The 23,026-nt window shown below is 43.3% G+C and overlaps 1 protein-coding gene across 1 annotated transcript; it reads left to right on the top strand.

The window, feature by feature from the left end:
• Window positions 1-8,203: 8,203 nt before the first annotated feature.
• Window positions 8,204-22,669, top strand: LOC139554688 (protein Wnt-2b-A-like). Its single transcript, XM_071367723.1, has 5 exons — window positions 8,204-8,931; window positions 13,239-13,459; window positions 16,194-16,471; window positions 16,776-17,040; window positions 17,901-22,669. The coding sequence occupies exons 1-5, from the start codon at window positions 8,762-8,764 to the stop codon at window positions 18,134-18,136; spliced, it is 1,170 nt and encodes a 389-aa protein (XP_071223824.1). The 5' UTR covers window positions 8,204-8,761; the 3' UTR covers window positions 18,137-22,669.
• Window positions 22,670-23,026: the final 357 nt, after the last annotated feature.

Genomic DNA, 23,026 nt, shown 5'->3' with positions numbered 1-23,026 from the left:
ATCATGGAAATGCATGCAATTGAAATTGTTCCTCTTTTGAATCCCACTGTTTGTGGTCCTATCCACCAGGTGTCACTGTTTCATTATGTAGCAGGCAAAGGTACTCACGCTCGCTGTCTCTGGTATAAAGCCCACAGTCAACAGATAACACTGGAAAATCACTGTGTACACACACCTCTAATACACACACAATGAATGGCGCTCGCTCTAATGACAGCCAACAGAAAAGGATTGGACTTAACAGCTCTGGTTAAAGTTAAATAAAGGTTAAATGAAAATAAAATATGTAAAGTTGTAATTACCACACCACTTACAACTTTCCCATGAATAAGGCACTGATGCTTCAACCCAAAACATGCATGTTGTATTCTTCTGGTATGTGTTCGTCTTTTGGGTGTTGACTCAATCAAGAGTAGCACAAAGGCAGCCACCAGCTGTTGTGAAATTGCAAATAAAATGAAGAACAGGAAGGCCTCTACACTGTTTATGCTCCCAATTCAAGCGGTGAATATTTTCTGTTCTTCACATGTATTCTTTATTAGCCCAGCACCTACGTTTTTTAAGGATTTGAGTATGACCACAAACTTTTCAATTGAAATAGTGTAATTTTTTTTCAACTTGTTTCATACAATCTGTAGTTCGAAATGTTACAGTGAAGTAGATGTATACAATTTCTGTCTCATCCAAAGTCAGTCCATTAGTAACCCATCACTCCGTTGCTCATATTTAACATGTCTCCTATATGGTCCAACATGTTCCTTACTATGGCCCGGTATCTGAAGCCAAAGTTAAGTCATTTCAGAGTGAGTGACCTTATGGAGTGTGGAGCAGGTCAGCGTGCGCTGACCAACCGACCGGGGTAGCAGACCCGTTTCTCAGCAGCTCCTCCTCTCCTCTCCTGCCTGCATTGGAACAGAGTGGGTCACCTCCCCTGCTCCACTCACCTCATTAACATTCCTGTGTGGGACAGCAGGGCCGCATTGCGAGGCCAACACAGACATGTCTGGCCTCCAGCAAAGCTCTCTCAGTAAACACAGTCCCTGGATGATGAGCTGTGAGTGGCCACATCTGAGCTGCTGTGACAGGCTAGGGCTCAGGCAGGTCCTATCTGCCGGCCCGGGCTGAGGGCAGCTGAAGGCCAGAGCGGAGGCAGACTAAGCTCCCATGTCTGATGCCAGCCCATCACTTGACCTAGAGACATTTTACTGTCCTCTAAGACTAGTTTGCTAATGAAGCACTTTTTTTTAGAAAAGAAAGTGGTTCTTTAAGTAAAAATAGCACTAGAATAGCACTATGTCTGTTACCACCACAACCAGGAGGTTCTACAACAGACTATGCTGTAAATCGTTGTGGTACAGCATGAGAGAGCCAAGGGACATACTGTAGCAAGGTACAGTAATAAGACATGGTGTAGTTAGTAGGATGTGATATGATATCATCCTCAACTACCGGTAGGTGTGTCGGACAAGGTGTGAACAAAATTCACGCCAGAGAGGTCAAGGTGAACACATTAGCCATTGTGATTTACAGAGAGAATTTACAACCCCTTCACAGACCTCCAACCACAAAATATCCTGAGTGACTGTTCGCACTGTCCCGACCCTGTAAGAGGAGATCTATTAACAGGCCGAAGGAAGTGACATGCGGTAGTGGCTGGCTATGTTGCCATGTCGTCATCCAGGCCAGGACAGACATCTGATGGGACAGTCTCTCCCCTGCCACTGTCCTCCTGTCCAAAATTAGCCTGGACCATGAGCCTGGCCCAGAATAGGAGGAATGGTCGCATTGTGGCATGGTGCTGAGCGCTCAGAGTCCACAGCTGGAGCGTTCTAGACAGGGGGCCCACTGGCCCATCACCTGCTTCCTGTAAAGCAATTTGTTATAGAGTTGTCACTGTAAAATCTACAGCCCGTCCGGGAGGTAAAGAAAGACAGGGTCACATGGATTGAGGACACCGCAGCCTGGGTCTGGCTGTGATGTAACCAAAGGAAGGACAAACACTTCAAGCTTAGCCAGTAGCTGTGGGTAGACACATCTTTTTTTATGTACAGTGAAGCATGTATGCTCTGTGTTTTAGAATAAAAAGATTTGTTAGGCCAAAAACAACTGTGATGTGTCATGTCATATAATTAAGCAGACAATAATTTAATTAGGCTTCTGAATCCCCCTGCTCCCCTCACTCCCAAGAGAGGAACATGCTGCCCCTCCGCTGTCTATGTGTTGGTCATTTTAGACCACTCCCAGAACCACCTCCACTGTCCATGTGTTGGTCATTTTAGACCACTCCCAGAACCACCTCCACTGTCCATGTGTTGGTCATTTTAGACCACTCCCAGAACCACCTCCACTGTCTATGTGTTGGTCATTTTAGACCACTCCCAGAACCACCTCCACTGTCCATGTGTTGGTCATTTTAGACCACTCCCAGAACCTTCTCCACTGTCCATGTGTTGGTCATTTTAGACCACTCCCAGAACCACCTCCACTGTTCATGTGTTGGTCATTTTAGACACTCCCAGAACCACCTCCACTGTCCATGTGTTGGTCATTTTAGACCACTCCCAGAACCACCTCCACTGTCTATGTGTTGGTCATTTTAGACCACTCCCAGAACCACCTACACTGTCCATGTGTTGGTCATTTTAGACCACTCCCAGAACCACCTCCACTGTTCATGTGTTGGTCATTTTAGACCACTCCCAGAACCACCTCCACTGTCTATGTGTTGGTCATTTTAGACCACTCCCAGAACCACCTCCACTGTCCATGTGTTGGTCATTTTAGACCACTCCCAGAACCATCTCCACTGTTCATGTGTTGGTCATTTTAGACCACTCCCAGAACCATCTCCACTGTCCATGTGTTGGTCATTTTAGACCACTCCCAGAACCATCTCCACTGTCTATGTGTTGGTCATTTTAGACCACTCCCAGAACCACCTCCACTGTCCATGTGTTGGTCATTTTAGACCACTCCCAGAACCACCTCCACTGTTCATGTGTTGGTCATTTTAGACCACTCCCAGAACCACCTCCACTGTCTATGTGTTGGTCATTTTAGACCACTCCCAGAACCACCTCCACTGTTCATGTGTTGGTCATTTTAGACCACTCCCAGAACCACCTCCACTGTCTATGTGTTGGTCATTTTAGACCACTCCCAGAACCACCTCCACTGTTCATGTGTTGGTCATTTTAGACCACTCCCAGAACCACCTACACTGTCCATGTGTTGGTCATTTTAGACCACTCCCAGAACCACCTCCACTGTCCATGTGTTGGTCATTTTAGACCACTCCCAGAACCACCTCCACTGTCTATGTGTTGGTCATTTTAGACCACTCCCAGAACCACCTCCACTGTCCATGTGTTGGTCATTTTAGACCACTCCCAGAACCACCTCCACTGTCCATGTGTTGGTCATTTTAGACCACTCCCAGAACCACCTCCACTGTCTATGTGTTGGTCATTTTAGACCACTCCCAGAACCACCTCCACTGTCCATGTGTTGGTCATTTTAGACCACTCCCAGAACCTTCTCCACTGTCTATGTGTTGGTCATTTTAGACCACTCCCAGAACCACCTCCACTGTCCATGTGTTGGTCATTTTAGACCACTCCCAGAACCACCTCCACTGTTCATGTGTTGGTCATTTTAGACCACTCCCAGAATCACCTCCACTGTCTATGTGTTGGTCATTTTAGACCACTCCCAGAACCACCTCCACTGTCTATGTGTTGGTCATTTTAGACCACTCCCAGAACCACCTCCACTGTCCATGTGTTGGTCATTTTAGACCACTCCCAGAACCACCTCCACTGTTCATGTGTTGGTCATTTTAGACCACTCCCAGAACCACCTCCACTGTCTATGTGTTGGTCATTTTAGACCACTCCCAGAACCACCTCCACTGTCTATGTGTTGGTCATTTTAGACCACTCCCAGAACCACCTCCACTGTCTATGTGTTGGTCATTTTAGACCACTCCCAGAACCACCTCCGCTGTCTATGTGTTGGTCATTTTAGACCACTCCTAGAACCACCTCCACTGTTCATGTGTTGGTCATTTTAGACCACTCCCAGAACCACCTCCACTGTCTATGTGTTGGTCATTTTAGACCACTCCCAGAACCCACTCCACTGTTCATGTGTTGGTCATTTTAGACCACTCCCAGAACCACCTCCACTGTCCATGTGTTGGTCATTTTAGACCACTCCCAGAACCACCTCCACTGTTCATGTGTTGGTCATTTTAGACCACTCCCAGAACCACCTCCACTGTCTATGTGTTGGTCATTTTAGACCACTCCCAGAACCACCTCCACTGTTCATGTGTTGGTCATTTTAGACCACTCCCAGAACCACCTCCACTGTCTATGTGTTGGTCATTTTAGACCACTCCCAGAACCACCTCCACTGTCCATGTGTTGGTCATTTTAGACCACTCCCAGAACCACCTCCACTGTCCATGTGTTGGTCATTTTAGACCACTCCCAGAACCACCTCCACTGTCTATGTGTTGGTCATTTTAGACCACTCCCAGAACCACCTCCGCTGTCTATGTGTTGGTCATTTTAGACCACTCCCAGAACCACCTCCACTGTCCATGTGTTGGTCATTTTAGACCACTCCCAGAACCACCTCCACTGTCCATGTGTTGGTCATTTTAGACCACTCCCAGAACCATCTCCACTGTTCATGTGTTGGTCATTTTAGACACTCCCAGAACCACCTCCGCTGTCTATGTGTTGGTCATTTTAGACCACTCCCAGAACCACCACTGTCTATGTGTTGGTAATTTTAGACCACTCCCAGAACCACCTCCACTGTCTATGTGTTGGTCATTTTAGACCACTCCCAGAACCACCTCCACTGTTCATGTGTTGGTCATTTTAGACCACTCCCAGAACCACCTCCGCTGTCTATGTGTTGGTCATTTTATGCAGCTGCTGTATTGTTGTTTGACCTTTACTTAGGTCTCTGACTAATGCTCCTGGGTTTGTGCTGATTATTATGACCCAACACATTCACACATGCTCCCATTGTCCAGCAGCCTCTTCCCTAGCTGCTCACACATAGCACCTAGCAACTACAAATGAACTGTGATAAGTACAAGGCCAGGAGTGTCCTTGAACATAGCTCTTTGTTTCCACTTTAGCCAGACGAGCTGATGAATACTATCAGGCCAGAGTCATGTCTGTAGTGACAGTAAGATACCATGCACTTCCATTGAATAAAAATATGCTGTGAACCTAAACTGTGATGTTGAGTATTGAGTCGGCCGCTGGGTGTTTGTTTGACAGGTAAGTGGCTGTAAGTCAAGAGAAGTCCATGGATCTGACCTGAAGGTCAGGTTGAGTTTTTCATGACCAGACCTAACTGAGTACAGCAGGCCGGCAGCGACAGAGCTTCTGCTCTTCTTCTATATACACACCCAGTACATACATTTCTTATTCTATATACACACCCAGTACATACATTTCTTATTCTATATGGACACCCAGTACATACATTTCTTATTCTATATGCAGACCCAGTACATACATTTCTTATTCTATATGCAGACCCAGTACATACATTTCTTATTCTATATGGACACCCAGTACATACATTTCTTATTCTATATGCAGACCCAGTACATACATTTCTTATTCTATATGGACACCCAGTACATACATTTCTTATTCTATATGCAGACCCAGTACATACATTTCTTATTCTATATGGACACCCAGTACATACATTTCTTATTCTATATACACACCCAGGACATACATTTCTTATTCTATATGCAGACCCAGTACATACATTTCTTATTCTATATGGACACCCAGTACATACATTTCTTATTCTATATACACACCCAGTACATACCTTTCTTATTCTATATACACACCCAGTACATACATTTCTTATTCTATATACACACCCAGGACATACATTTTCCTGGCCTTAAGGTTCAACTTCTCTTGTTTTTTCCCTCTCAACCTTTATGATCTCCTGCTCTTCAAATAAATACACTCACGGTCTCTTCTCAAGAGTTATCAAGATGACCATGCTACAAAGGAAAACACTTACTTTATCCTCACAATTGATAAGTGATCCATAAGGTATTTTCTCTAAAGGTTGAAGGTTATATAGGTGAGGTTACTGTATGGGTTAGGGTTTATTTTTGTACACAAAAATCATATATTTGAGAGACAATGTACTCCGTTCTTTGTAGTAGACTATGGTCTGATAGTGAAGGGAAAACTTAGTCAGTTGCACAACTGAATGTGTCTTCCGCAGTTAACCCAGCCCCTCTGAATGTTCGGTGGGCTGCCTTAATCCACGTCATCGACGCCTGGGAGCAGTTGTTGTTGGCGGTTAACTGTCTTGCTCAAGGGCAGAAAGAACGGCAGATTTTTCCACCTCGCTGGCTCAAGGATTCAAACCATCGGCCTTTTGGTTACTGGCCCAGTGCTCTTAACCACTAGATTACCTGCCACCCCGTGGTGACAACCTATCACTCTCAAAGGCATCCAGCTGGGATCCAATGGCAGGCCAGGCCAGGCCATGTACTGAAACAGCCAACCAGGTCAAGCCAGGCCAAGCATGTGCTGAAACAGCTAACCAGGCCAGGCCAGGCCAAGCATGTGCTGAAACAGCTAACCAGGCCAGGCCAGGCCAGGCCAAGCATGTGCTGAAACAGCTAACCAGGCCAGGCCAGGCCAGGCCAAGCATGTGCTGAAACAGCCAACCAGGCCAGGCCAGGCCAAGCATGTGGTGTAACAGCCAACCAGGCCAGGCAAGGCATGTGCTGAAACAGCCCCCCCCCCCCCGGACAGATTATGAGGCCTTTCAGTCTATCTCTATGGAGATACCAAGTTCCTAGTTAATGATGTGTCAAAGCATGAAAGCTTGACCTCTCATAGTTGAAGGTGCCCCAAGCAAAACTTTCTCCAGCGCTGGCTGTGCTGACACAATGAAACTCCAGACACATACCTGTTTTACTCCCACATCATAGCTTACAATGCTATGTGCCATATGTAAAACATCTAGATGAGACAAGTTGATGTCATCTCAAGAAAATCAAGAGATGAGAGTAGTTACCGATGAGACTTATGGTTAATATTCACCTCATTGGAAAGCTCACGGCCACCCTGTGTGCCTTGTTTAAGCTCTTGCATGTGCACTAACTGCCTTAAAATACACTGTCAATAACGGTCTGTTTATTCAGTCATTTCTGTTTAATTGGTAATTTCAGATACATTTCATAGGCCTAAGCAGTGTGCAATGTCATCTCCTAAAATAAACTACAGATTGTGTGGTCCCAGCCATCACACCATGTGGTCCTCATAGTAGTGGTTTTTATGGGCTTAACACAACACCATAATGCATATGTAAGCAGTGAAATATATTACAGTTTTGGGTTGTTTCTTAGATTGCTATGTATTTGTATAACACACATAGAAATGTATTTGATATATTAGGTTGTGTTTCATGAGGAAAATAGTGGCAAAGGAAATGAAAGGCAATGGGATGAAAAGGACACCAACACCAAACAACATGAAACTAGAATTTCACCACTTTCATCCATCCATAAATTACTGAACTCATTTCTATAGTTTTAATTTGGTTGGAGCCAAAACATAGGCATTTTATTATTGGTTATAGAACGCGCAAAGAAAGGGAGCTCTTCTTTTATGCATGGTCAATTCTAGCCTGGGCACATAAACAAATAGTTCCATTCATTCATTGAATTATTTCCATATGACTTAGTTAACCTAATGAAAAGTCATTGAGATGAAAAAGTACTTAGATCATTTTCTTCATAGGGCACATCGAGACGCTTTATCATCAATCAATGAGGAGTCACCCCCTTTAGATTTGTGTGTATTAGGTAGTTGTTGGGGAATTGTTAGATTACTGTTATAGATTTGTGTGTATTAGGTAGTTGTAGGGAATTGTTTAGATTACTTGTTAGATATTACTGCACTGTTGGAACTAGAAGTACAAGCATTTCGCTACACTCGCATTAACTTCTGCTAACCATGTGTATGTGACTAATACAATTTGAATCGTTTAAATATCATCAATATTTAAACGGCTATGTAAGGTAGATAACTTTTACTTGTCGACATCTAAATATAACGTCCCTGACCTCACCGTGCACATACCGGTGTTTGTAATTGTCTAACAAAAGGGGGGCATGGACAGCTGACGTGGTGGTGCAGTGTTTTGTCCTGCGGCGCATCTTCAGTCCCGACTGAGAAGAAGACCGCGGCGTAGCTATCTGTCTCATCCTCGGACAGATGAGTGACTGACTTTACCTACCAGGGACAAGCAGTGGTTTCAGTGCCATCTTTTTTCAGTCTGTGATACCTGTGTTTGGGTTTGCAACTTCTTCAGCTTCACCTGTTATTCACGTCGAATGTCAAACAAATAGCCTAGGCTACAAAAACAATACGCAACAACGAGGAAAAGTGTTATCGTTGGCAACCCGAACATCTGGCTGGACATTTGTGACAGTTTCTCAGAAGATTTGTCTTCATTCGATTTACTTTTACCAGACTGACTGTTGATGAGCGTAGCCTCGTCTCGAATAAATCAGAGACAAACAATGGCTTTAATGAACTGACAAGATATCAAATTAGCCTTTTGAAACAAGATGGATAGAATTGTTCAACTTCTATAGATAGGCAGGTTTTCACCCAATTATGAACACCAAACCATCGCCCAGGACTTGTATTCTTCATTTTATATTGTATGCCTTCTGTTCATGAACATAGAAATGTTTTGTTTCTTCAAACCCCGAGGATATTCCAGGACCAGGGCTAGGTCTCGAAATGGGACAATATCCCGACACTCCTCCAACTCAACCTCAAGGCTATATTTTACCTTTATTCTGCTGCTTCTCATCTTCACGCCTAGAGTGGATTCTTCCTGGTGGTGAGTGCTTTCTTTCATGTGCGCTTGATCCTGCTGAAATAATCATATCGTTTCTATCCAAGATTACATCTTTAATTTATGTCTAGGAGAGCTCTGTCATTGATATCCAAGATTAGATCTGAGTTTCCAGTGGTTTGGGATGACCAGTTGTCTTCTTAATGAGCTAATTCTAGAATATTCCAAGACCTTGCAAAAGCTAGCCCTATTTATTTTGGCTATTTAGGAGTCGAAAATATAAGTGGGGAGAAATCATATTGCCTAATGCATATATAATGGATAAATATGAATGTAAGAAATAAAGACATCATTATAAACTCATCATTAAATATGCAAAACGTCTTGAACAAAGTCAAGATCAAATGTAAAGCATGTTTGGATTTCAATGAAGGTTTTAGGGAAATGGTTTAGGCATACAATCAAAAATTCTGTAATAATAATAATACATTTTGTAAGAGTATATTCTGAGTAGGCTACATTTGCTTTTCACTGAAACCTGAGTTCATGTCTATGTTTATCCCAAGCCTGAGATTGCTAATTATGTCTTGAGATATTTGAATTATCCTCGGGATGCAGGAGATGGGAACAATAACAAACACTAAATGATAGGCTATATCACTATTATGTGGCAATAATAGTTTAACTCAATACACCCTTTGAAGTCTATACCTCCATCACACCTTAGAATTAGACTTATACCCTGCTGGAACCTGTAAAGAGATCGCAGCCAACTCCAATTCAAACAGCCACAGGGGGGATGTGTGTGGATTGGAGTTTTAAAACATCAAAACAAACAACAGCACACTGTGTTCATGAAGATACATGGACTGAGGGACTTTCCACTATCAATCTTGCATATTGGAAATGGCAGATGCAGGCAGTGGTGCATGAAAAAGTGTTCCTTGATGATTTCTCTTGAGGATAAGAACCCAGGGTGTATAAAGGAAGTGCCTACCTCCAACACTCCAATCTTACTGCGCAAAACATGATAAATCAGCTTTCGGCTAGGGGCAAAATCTTCATTTTCTATTCTGTTTTTATAGTTGAACTAGTTAAATAATTCAAATGGGCTCAACTCAAAAAATTATTTTATGTAAACAACACTGAGGTATTGTATGACTGAATAAAAATAAGGCAGTGTGTGTAATTAAAACAGTGAAGTGAGGCAGAGCGGGGAGACATGGTAGCTCTCTCCAGACCCAGATTCTAAATATGATTTATATAGTCCAGTTTCTTTTCTCATCATAATCGTGATCATTCAGATAAGCAGCAACGTGTTCTCTGGTGTTCTGGACTGATTGTCCTCCCTCCAAACTACGTATGAGGCGTAGAAACAGTCAGGGTCTTTTGGCTCAGCTCTCTACTCTCTCTATGGAGAGAATAAACACTGTGTCTCTGCTCTGCTTTCCTGCTCATGCTCTGGCAGCAGGGAACGAAGGCAGATTGTTGGGGGGAAGGGACAGGGACAGCCATAACTGGAATGGAAACCCTTTTCTGTTGCTGTCTCAGTGTCACGACACATAATGTAGCTGTGATTAAGCCTGGCATTAATGATGTTCGGTCATCGTAGGGAGCGGGAAAGTTAGAGGAGCATGCCAGCTTATAGGAGACTGGCGACTTATATCAGACTGGTCACTCATAGGAGACTGGGGACTTATAGGAGACTGGATACTTATAGGAGACTGGCGACTTATAGGATACTTATAGGATACTTATATGAGACTGGAGACTTATAGGAGACTGGAGTCTGATAGGAGACTGGAGTCTTATAGGAGACTGGAGACTTATAGGATACTTATAGGATACTTATAGGAGACTGGAGACTTATAGGAGACTGGCGACTTGTAGGAGACTAGCGACTTGTAGGAGACCGGACACTTAAAGGAGACCGGAAACATATAGGAGACCGGAGACTTATAGGAGACCGGAGGCTTATAGGAGACCGGACACTTAAAACAGACTGGCGACTTATATGATACTTATAGGATACTTATAGGAGACTGGAGACTTATAGGAGACTGGAGACTTATAGGAGACTGGAGACTTATATGAGACTGGAGTCTTGTAGGAGACTGGAGACTTAAAGGAGACCGGAGACTTATAGAAGACTGGGAACTTATAGGAGACAGGAGTCTTATAGGAGACTGGAGTCTGATAGGAGACTGGAGTCTGATAAGAGACTGGAGTCTGATAGGAGACTGGAGTTTTTTAGGAGACTGGAGTCTTATAGGAGACTGGAGACTTATAGGAGACTGGAGTCTGATAGGAGACTGGAGTCTTATAGGAGACTGGAGACTTATAGGAGACTGGAGTCTGATAGGAGACTGGAGTCTGATAGGAGACTGGAGTCTTGTAGGAGACTTATAGGAGACTGGATACTTAAAGGAGACTGGAATCTGATAGGAGACTGGAGTCTTGTAGGAGACTTATAGGAGACTGGAAACTTATAGGAGACTGGAGTCTTGTAGGAGACTTATAGGAGACTGGAAACTTATAGGAGACTGGAGTTTTATAGGAGACTGGAGTCTGATAGGAGACTGGAGTCTTGTAGGAGACTGGAGTCTGATAGGAGACTGGAGTCTTGTAGGAGACTTATAGGAGACTGGATACTTAAAGGAGACTGGAATCTGATAGGAGACTGGAGTCTTGTAGGAGACTGGAAACTTATAGGAGACTGGAGTTTTATAGGAGACTGGAGTCTGATAGGAGACTGGAGTCTTGCAAGAGACTGGAGATTAAAGGAGACTGGAGTCTGATAGGAGACTGAAGTCTGATAGGAGACTGGAGTCTTATAAGAGACTGGAGTCTTATAGGAGACTGGAGACTTATAGAAGACTGGAGACTTATAGGAGACTGGAGTCTTATAGGAGACTGGAGACTTATAGGAGACTGGAGTCTGATAGGAGACTGGAGTCTGATAGGAGACTGGAGTCTTATAGGAGACTGAAGTCTTATAGGAGACTGGAGTCTGATAGGAGACTGGAGTCTTGCAAGAGACTGGATATTAAAGGAGACTGGAGTCTGATAGGAGACTGGAGTCTGATAGGAGACTGGAGTCTGATAGGAGACTGGAGTGTTATAGGAGACTGGAGACTTATAGGAGACTGGAGTCTGATAGGAGACTGGAGACTTAAAGGAGACTGGAGTCTGATAGGAGACTGGAGTCTTGTAGGATACTTATAGGAGACTGGAAACTTATAGGAGACTGGAGTCTGATATGAGACTGGAGTCTGATAGGAGACTGGAGTCTTGTAGGAGACTGGAGTCTTGTAGGAGACTTATAGGAGACTGGATACTTAAAGGAGACTGGAGTCTGATATGAGACTGCAGTCTGATAGGAGACTGGAGTCTTGTAGGAGACTGGAGACTTAAAGGAGACTGGAGTCTGATAGGAGACTGGAGTCTGATAGGAGACTGGAGTCTGATAGGAGACTGGAGTCGTATAGGAGACTGGAGACTTATAGGAGACTGGAGTCTGATAGGAGTCTGGAGTCTTGTAGGAGGCTGGAGATTAAAGGAGACTGGAGTCTGATAGGAGACTGGAGTCTTATAGGAGACTGGAGTCTTATAGGAGACTGGAGGCTTATAGGAGACTGGAGTCTGATAGGAGACTGGAGTCTTGTAGGAGATTTATAGGATACTGGCGTCTTATAGGAGACTGGAGTCTGATAGGAGACTGGAGTCTTATAGGAGACTGGAGTCTGATAGGAGACTGGAGTCTTTTAGGAGACTTATAGGAGACTGGAGATTTATAGGAGACTGGAGACTTAAAGGAGACTGGAGTCTGATAGGAGACTGGAGTCTTGTAGGAGACTTTATGAGACTGGAGACTTAAAGGAGACTGGAGTCTGATAGGAGACTGGAGTCTTATAGGAGATGGGTGACTTATACGAGACCATGTCACACTGTATGGCTGCGTCACTGCACTCTGTGTTCCTATTCCAGTCTCAGTGGTCAGGGGTCACTCTTAGTTAACTGTGTGGACTCTTCCCTGTCTGTGAAAGTTCTTCTGAAGATCTCACATTTCATAACACTTTTATGGCATGTTTCACAGCATGGGATTACAATGAAGCGCGACAGAATGGTTAAATGCACACTGTGCAAGAATTCCTGCTGTCCAATAGTCAATTAAACTGACGATGAATACCCATTGATTCTTGAAGAATATAGCTTGTCACGCATCTGACTGGACCTGACTTCACAATATACAAAGAAAACTAGATAAAAACACATTTGTGTTTGCATAATAATCGTCCCTGGAAGTTTCCCTGGCCTCCCACTGACAGTGCACCTGTCTATCTGATCTGCAGGTACATTGGAGCCCTGGGTGCACGGGTGATCTGTGACAACATTCCAGGCCTGGTGAACAAGCAGCGCCAGCTGTGCCAGCGCCACCCGGACCTCATGCAGTCTATTGGGGAGGGTGCCAAGGAGTGGATCCGCGAGTGCCAGCACCAGTTCCGCCACCATCGCTGGAACTGCAGCACGCTGGACCGAGACCACACTGTCTTTGGCAGGGTCATGCTGCGCAGTAAGTCTGTGTGTGTCCGTGTTTGCGTCTGCGTGTGTGTGTTTCCATGTGTGTGTGTGTGTGTGTGTGTGTGTGTGTGTGTGTGTGTGTGTGTGTGTGTGTGTGTGTGTGTGTGTGTGTGTGTGTGTGTGTGTGTGTGTGTGTGTGTGTGTGTGTGTGTGTTAAGAGGTTTAGTATTCAACCACTTGAATCTTGGATGTAACATTCACTACATGAATTTGATACAGTACATAAAAGTGATGGATTGTTGTAGACTATTACAGAACTATAACGGGACCGCTCAGTTTCCTTTTAGACTTACAGACATCCCAGCCTTAAAGGGAAATGTCCAACAATGTTCAACTTCATGTTCATCATCTCCAGCACCACTCTAACATCAACATACGTGAAAATGGCACATTTCTATGTTTTTTAGTAAAAAATATGTGGAATATGTGTTTTTCCAATGACATCATTGGTGTGCATCGTGTGATTTTTACCAATTATGAGGAGTCGTTGCCTACTAATTGCCTACTAATTGTCTACTAATTGTCCTGTTAATGTCTACTAATTGGTTGATGTCATTGCAAACACAGATCTTCCTCTATCTTTTTTTTTTTACAAAACATAAAAACATGATATTTCACATATGTTGATGGTGTGAAATTTCCCTTTAAGGGTATATGCATGTTATATACATATCACAGTTCAACACTTCATACAACAGTTTATCATCTCTATGTACAGATGCGGTCAAATATATTGGCACCCCTTGTACTTTACAATTGAGTGCAATATAGCAGAATGTTCTGTTTTATCTTTTCAATGGAATGGCTGTTTTTACCCTGTAAGCACCTGCAACTTACCACAGGTGAGATAAATTACATAGTAAACGAGATAACTTGCCTCCAACCCAATGAATTTGAATTTTTAATAATTTCACAATTTTTTACTATGAAGTGAAAAATCTCCAATTCATTTCTTGGTTCTGTGTAAATCAAACAAATACAAAAAAATGTGAACATCAAAAGTTTTTTACATTTCAACTTCTTTTAGAAGAAATAGATAATCGTGCAAGGGTTCTGTCTGCAATAAAGCCCTTTTGTGGGGACAACTCATTATGATTGGCTGGGCCTGGCTCCCCAGTGGGTGGACCTGGCTCCCAAGTGCTGTGTCTCTGCCCAGTCATGTGAAATCCATAGATTAGGGCCTAATTTATTTATTTCAATTAACTGACTGGACACCTGATGAAACTAGTATTTAATACTCCTCAGTTTCATCAGCTGTCCAGGTGGCTGGTCTCAGACGATCCCGCAGGTGAAGAAGCCAGATGTGGAGGTCCTGGGCTGGCGTGATCTGTGGTTGTGAGGCCGGTTGGATATACTGCCAAATTCTGTAAAAAGATGGAGGCGGCTTATGGTAGAGAAATGAACATTCAATTATCTGGCATCAGCTCTGTTGGACATTCCTGCAGTCAGCATGCCAATTGCACGCTCCCTCAAATCTTGAGACATCTGTGGCATTGTGTTGTGTGACAAAACTGGACATTTTAGAGTGGCCTTTTATTGTCCCCTATACAAGGTGCACCTGTATAATGATCATGCTGTTTAATCAGCTTCTCGATATTCCACACCTGTCAGGTGGATGTATTATCTTGACAAAGAAGTAATGCTCACTAACAGGGATGTAAACAAATTTGTGCACAACATTTAAGAGAAATACGCTTTTTGTGTGTATCGATCATTTCTGGAATCTTTTATTTCATCTCATGAAAAATGGGATTATGTTGTGTTTATATTTTTGTTCAGTAATAGTTTCACCTTCTCCAAGAATGAGGAGAGTTGCAGAAAGTTGGTATTCTCTGAAGACAGGTAGCAGACAGAGAGATCCACATGGTGATGTCTAAACAGTAATAGGAGATGTAAATATTTGGGTAGATGTTTCTGGCAGGCAGACAAAGCCGTGCTCCCTGACATATCGCCTGTGTTCTGGTTCATTGCGTGAGGAGGAATGAAAACTAGAGGTGGGTGGGAAAAGCAGACCAAATAACCCTGAATCTGCTCTCCTCTCAGATGAAAAGATACCTAGTGACTGAGAAAGCTGCCATCTGTGCAAATTAAAGGGTGAAAACGAGAGGCACCTTAAATGGGCTGCTGGTAGCCATGTTTCTTTGTTCTAGCTATCCACCATAGGCCTGCTGTACATGGACGGATTGTACAGGAACATTGTACAGAGGCAAACATGCCCAAGTTCCAAGGACCGTAGACACTGTTTAAATTCAGATTGCATGGGATATAGTGCACACAAACAGATTTTAATCAAATATAGGCATGTTTGTTTCTGTGCAATGTCATCTGGACTATGCAAGTCGAAAGCTTTCAGTTGGGCATATGTTAGTGTTCAAAGCATGAAGTTGGCTCTAGACTGATGTAACTACAGTGTAACGACATGATTACTACAACAAAACAAACTCTGCTAGTATAGTGTAACCGCCTGTTTAAGACTGACTTTGTTTTGCCTGTTTAAGACTGACTTTGTTTTGCCTGTTTAAGACTGACTTTGTTTTGACCCCCCAAAAAACAAAGAAAAAACAAAATAAAGTTATTATTATTTGTTAAAAATTCTGGGGGTGCTGCAGCACCACTACTTCCCTCAGCTATGGGAACACATCTGCCCCTCCCTTCCCCGACCTTAACAGAGGCTATCTAACGATGGCATCTTCTAACACATAATCTCCTCCATCATATCACCCCAGGTAGCCGGGAGGCAGCGTTTGTGTACGCCATCTCCTCGGCAGGCGTGGTCTATGCAATTACCAGGGCCTGCAGCCAGGGGGACCTCAAGATCTGCAGCTGCGACGCCCAAAAGCGGGGCCAGGCTAGTGACGACAGGGGCGAATTTGACTGGGGCGGCTGCAGCGACAACATCAACTATGGCATCAAGTTCACCAAGACCTTTGTTGATGCCAGAGAAAAGATGGTGAAGGACGCTCGGGCACTGATGAATCTACACAACAACCGCTGTGGACGAATGGTGAGCAATGGCGTAGGGGATAAGGGGCATTATACTTTTTGGAATGTGCACTGTGATGCATCTGGACTTGATACACACAGCTAACTGGCTGACAGGCAGTCCCTTTCAACTAACAGAGCATGCTATAACTACTGTGTAACAACATGGTTACTACAATGGAACCGACATTGCTGGTAAAATTCAAGCCACTGTTGAACAGACATTCTGTAAATGCTCTAGACGTGAATAGTGAGTGTACTGGGTTGGTCACAAGTGAGCCTGTGTCTTAACCACCAATGACATTATCCAACCATTTCGATTTCAGGCAGTGAAGCGCTTTATGAAACTGGAGTGCAAGTGTCATGGCGTCAGCGGCTCCTGTGCCCTTAGAACCTGCTGGCTGGCCATGTCGGACTTCCGGAGGACCGGGGACTACCTCCGGAAGAAGTACAACACGGCCATCGAGGTGACCATGAACCAGGATGGCACCGGGTTCATGGTGGCTGACAAGGACTTCAAGGGAACCACCAAGAATGAGCTGGTGTATGTAGAAAACTCCCCTGATTACTGCCTCATGGACAGAGCAGCAGGTGGGTCAACTCAAGCAGTTAAGGGTGTTAGGTAGGGCCAGGAGTTTTTCTTCAACACATGACCTGACAGAGAAAAACACAGATGTTTTAGCAATGGCTAAGAGGAAATCTCTTTATGCAAAAATTTGAGTATATGATTCGGAATAATATCACATTTAGTCATACATAGTTTGATTGATGTTATTCTAGTACTTATCACCAAACGTATATTTTGCCATCAGAAACCTAGTTGCTCTGAGTCAAGACTGTTACCCAGAAGGTAGATAATACAGCGGCCTACTCCTCAAATACGTCTATGAGAATACCAGACTCATCTGCCGAAGGCCTGCATACCTGCATAGCTTAGAGTTCAATTATTTGACCTTTAACTTCTCTCTAATTCCAACTGTGTTTTCTCTGCCTTGGTAATCTCTGTTTCTCACGCCCCTCATGTCCCATCACTTCAGCAGAGCGTCCATAGAGCTCTAGAACAGCTAACAGGCTCTGGTTATGATACTTTGGATGTATTGTGTGTTACTGGTATCATCCTCATCTCTGTTAGGCCTATGGTTATAGGTTGACACGTAGTGAACTGATGTTAAGTAAGAAGAGAAGCTACACTACGCCCCTAGACTACTTCAAGGTGCAGCAGGGCTGATTTTAAAGGGCTTATAGCTCTCTTCTCCGCTAATCTCTATTGTATAGGAATTCACACCCTAAGGATACAACAGGGTAATTTTTTAAATCCTTCTCTGGTCCCTATTAAGCTCCACTCCCAAATGCTCAAGGGGAAAACCTCCACTCACACCCATTCTCACACCCCTTCACTCACGGGCCGGCTTGTCTTTAACCATGGCGTCTGTCTTGTGCCCTCTCCAAAGGCTCCCTGGGAACGGCAGGGAGAGTCTGCAACAAGTCTTCTAGAGGCACAGACAGCTGCGAGGTCATGTGTTGCGGACGGGGCTACGACACAATGCGCGCCAAGCGAGTCACCAAGTGCGAGTGCAAGTTCAAGTGGTGTTGCGCCGTGGAGTGTAAGGACTGTGAGAACACTGTGGACGTTCACACCTGTAAGCCCCACAGGCGACCCGATTGGCTGGACCAAACCAGACGCTGAGGCCCATTCTTTCAAAGGACATAGCAGTGGCCAACTGCATTGTGGGATATGTATTTCCTACCCCTGACTCCTTTCGGACCTCCATTACCTCTGACAGCCCCTTATAAAGTGACATCCTAAAGAACCTTTCCCAAGGCGCCGTATCCCAACTTGGTTTGTATGGTGCAGTACTGTATGGGACTGTTCTGTGGGAAGGCTGTCTAAGAGAATGGTTGGGCTGGGAGAGGGGATAGTTCCTATTTATGTTTTTGTTTGTTTGTGTTGATCGTGTGCTGCTTCCAAGGTGTCGAGGACACTATTTTTCTACAGACATTCATTCACACAGTATCTGTTGTGGAAATGCAGAACAGGACATTGTACTGTGAGCACACCAGAGATTGAGTTAGGATTGTTGGGTGGTGTATGTGTTGTTGTTTTTTTGCTTTGTTTAAGACTATGTTCTCTTTCTAAATCTGTGATCACTTTGTTCAGTGTTTCATTGGTCTGTCAATAGAAAGAGATGAAGAACTGAAATTGTACTCTGCTTGATATAATGGAAAGACTGACTTGTATTCAGTTGTTAGGAGTAAAAGAAATATTTAAAAAAGGTGGACATCATGCCTTACCCTACTGGTAAAGTGCATTGGGATGGATGTACAGCAGAAAGTCTTACGATCAACGTTTACCGCGGGCCAGAGAGCTGCTCTATAGACACTAATGTAAAGTAGCAGTCAAAAGTTTGGACACACCTACTCATTCAAGGGTTTTTCTTTATTTTTACTATTTTCTACATTGTAGAATAATAGTGAAGACATCAAAACTATTAAATAACACATATGGAATCATGTAGTAACCAAAAAGGTTTTAAACAAATATAAATATATTTTATATTTGAGTTGCCACCCTTTGCCTTGATGACAGCTTTGCACACTCTTGCCATTCTCTCAACCAGCTTCACCTGGAATGCTTTTCCAACAGTCTTGAAGGAGTTCCCACATATGCTGAGCACTTGTTGGCTGCTTTTCCTTCACTCTGCGGTTCAACTCATCCCAAACCATCTCAATTGGGTTGAGGTCGGGTGATTGTGGAGGCCAGGTAATCTGATGCAGCACTCCATCACTCTCCACCTAATGGTCAAATAGCCCTTACACAACCTGTAGGAGTGTTGAGTCACTGTCCTGTTGAAAAACAAATGATAGTCCCACTAAACGCAAACCAGATGGGATGGCGTATCGCTGCAGAATGCTGTGGTAGCCATGCTGGTTAAGTGTGCCTTGAATTCTAAATAAATCACAGACAGCGTCACCAGTAATGCACCCCCACACCATCACACCTCTTTCTCCATGCTTCATGGTAGGAACCACACATGCAGAGATAATCCGTTCACCTACTCTGCGTCTCACAAAGACATGGCAAATGGAACCAAAAATATCAAATTTGGACTCATCAGACCAAAGGACAGATTTCCACCGGTCTAATGTCCATTGCTCGTGTTTCTTGGCCCAAGCAAGTCTCATCTTATCATTGGTGTCCTTTAGTAGTGGTTTCTTTTCAGCAATTCGACTATGAAGTCCTGATTCACACAGTCTCTTCGGAATAGTTGATGTTGAGATGTGTCTGTTACTTGAACTCTGTGAAGCATTTATTTGGGCTGCAATTTCTGAAGCTGGTAACTCTAATGAACTTATCATCTGCAGCAGAGGTAACTCTGGGTCTTCCTTTCCTGTGGTGGTCCTCATGAGAGCCAGTTTCATCATAGCGCTTGATGGTCTTGCAACTGCACGGATTGACTGACCTTCATGTCTTAAACTAATGGACTCTTTGCTTATTTGAGCTGTTCTTGCCATAATATGGACTTGGTCTTTTACCAAATATGGCTATCTTCTGTATATCATCCCTACCTTGTCACAACACAACTGATTGGCTCAAACGCATTAAGAAGGAAAGAAATTCCACAAATTAACATTTAACAAGGCACACCTGTTAATTGAAATGCATTCCAGGTGACTACCTCATTAAGCTAGTTGAGAGAATGCCAAGAGTGTGCAAAGCTGTCATAAAGGCAAAGGGTGGCTACTTTGAAGAATCTCAAATATAAAATATATTTTGATTTGTTTAACAATTTTTTGCTTACTACATGATTCCATATGTGTTACTTCATAGTTTTGATGTCTTCACTATTATTGTACAATGTAGAAAATAGCAAAAATAAAGAAAAACCCTGGTATGAGTAGGTGTCCAAAATGCTGACTGTTACTGTAGCTAAATTCATTTAAACAAATGTTTCTGTTACAAGAGTTAAGTGAAACAAACGTTGTCGACTGAGATGGATAGTATGTCTCCTCTCTCTTCAGTGTGACAGGTACTCTTACAGTATGTGCTATCAATCTATTATTGTACGTGTTCCTAAATGTATACGGTGTGATGGATGGGAGCTGTCATCTCTTATTATTTATCACTGGTTTCCAATTACTGAAGCTGCTAGCTTCTACTGTATATTCAGAAAGTATTCAGACCCCTTGTCTTTTTTCACATTTTGTTACGTTACAGCCTTATTCTAAAATGGATGAAATCAAAAAAAATGCTCATCAATCTACACAATACCCCATAATGACAAAGTGAAAACAGGTTTTTATAAATGTTTGAAAATGTATTACAAATAAAAAACAGAAATACCATTTTTACATAAGTATTCAGACCTTTTGCTATGAGACTTGAAATTAGGCTCAGATGCATCTTGTTTCCATTGATCATTCTTGAGATGTTTCTACAACTTGATTGGAATCCACCTGTGGTAAATTAAATTGATTGGACATGATTGGGAAAGGCACACACCTGTCTATATAAGGTCCCAAGCTCTGAGGTTGAAGGAATTGTCCGTAGAACTCCGAGACAGGATTTTGTCGTGGCACAGATCTGGGGAAGTGTACCAAAAAATGTCTGCAGTATTGAAGGTCCCCAAGAACACAGTGGCCTCCATCATTCTTAAATGGAAGAAGTTTGGAACCACCAAGCCTCTTCCTAGGGCTGGCCGCATGACCATACTGAGCAATCAGGGGAGAAGCGCCATGGTCAGGGAGGTGACCATGAACCCAATGGTCACTCTGACAGAGCTCCAGAGTTCCTCTGTGGAGATGGGAGAACCTTCCAGAAGGACAACCATCTCTGCAGCACTCCACCAATCAGACCTTTATGGTAGAGTGGACAGACGGAAGCCACTCCTCAGTTAAAGACACATGACTGCCCGCTTGGAGTTTGCCAAAAGGCACCTAAAGGACTCTCAGACAATGAGAAACAAGAATCTCTGGTCTGATGAAACCAAGATTGAACTATTTGGCCTGAATGCCAAGTGTCACGTCTGAAGGAAACCTGACACCATCCTTACGGTGAAGCATGGTGGTGGCAGCATCATGCTTTGGGGATGTTTTTCAGCAGCAGGGACTGGGAGACTAATCAGGATCAAGGGAAAGATGAATGGAGCAAAGTACAGAGAGATCCTTGATGAAAACCTGCTCCAGGGCGCTCAGGACCTCAGACTGGGGCGAAGGTTCACCTTCCAACAGGACAACGACCCTAAGCACACAGCCAAGACAAGTTTCTGAATGTCCTTGAGTGGCCCAGCCAGAGCACGGACTTGAACCCGATCAAAGATCTCTGGAGAGATCTGAAAATAGCTGTGCAACCTGTCAAAGCTCGAGAGGATCTGCAGAGAAGAATGGGAGAAACTCCCCAAATACAGATGTGCCAAGCTTGTAAGGTCGTACCCAAGAACACTCAAGGCTGTAATTGCTGCCAAAGGTGCTTCAACAAAGTACTGAGTAAAGGTGTCTAAATACTTATGTAAATGTAATATTCCAGGTTTTTATTTGTAATACATTTGCAAAAAATTCTAACAACCTGTTTTTACTTTGTCTTTATGGGGTATTGTGAGAACTTGATACATTTTAGAATAAGGCTGTAAGGTAACAAAATGTGGAAAAAGTAAAGGTCTAAATACTTGAATCTCCCAAGTTATCATTCTCACTTTGGGGCAAATGTATTCTGCATCCGTATGCAACTCTACAGCCAGTTCACTTTCAGGGTTGTGTTGTAGGCTACAAGTTGTTCTGACCGATCTGGGGGAAATTAAGTACTTTCTGAAACTAGGCCATGATTTTACACAACGTAGAGGAGCTGAGAACCAGAATTTAACATTCAAATCAACATTCAGAAGTGCATGTAGGACTATTGGGCCAGTAGAGTCAGGCCATTGGAGACTGGACAAATGGTACAAAGATTGAACAACATGGAACACAAGATTGAACAAAAGCAGTAAAATCCATGTGATGATCATAACTACTTTTTACGCTGAATGAGGTGTCAGTTTATGTTAAAAATATCAACATTTTCAAGTGTAAATGGTAACTGATATAATTTTAATGCAATGTTCTCGAATGGTTGGGAGTGGTGGGCCAAGTTGTATTTATAATGTTAGTTGAAGGGTTATTGTCACCTTGGGTAAGACCCAAAAATACCACACTTGTTCTATATTAAACCTTGTTGTTCCTTCTGTCATTCACATCAGATTTCTTCCATCCTCCTATTGCTGCCCATGTCACTGAGATACAGGAGCTGATGTTCACTGAATGTAGGCTACTCCACACTGTTCTTGAGTAATTCATTAAATGAAGATAGGTAAATAATCCTCCTACTGTCAGCGCCAGACTCAGCACTCGCCAAATCCGTGGTGAAGGCCCTCCAATTACAACAGAGTACTCCTCACCAATGCCAGAAGTTGGAATTATTTCTCTATTTCATAGACTGTATAAACCAGGGGATATTATGCAGACTGTTTTCTTTACACAGAGCATTATTGTAAAATGATTAGTCATATTAATCACTTTCGAAAAAAGCTTTTATTGGTCTGTAAAT

The sequence above is a fragment of the Salvelinus alpinus genome, chromosome 2, assembly GCF_045679555.1.
Source record: "Salvelinus alpinus chromosome 2, SLU_Salpinus.1, whole genome shotgun sequence".
Classification (NCBI taxonomy): Eukaryota; Metazoa; Chordata; class Actinopteri; order Salmoniformes; family Salmonidae; genus Salvelinus; species Salvelinus alpinus.
This window is presented reverse-complemented; position numbering and strand designations above follow the sequence as displayed.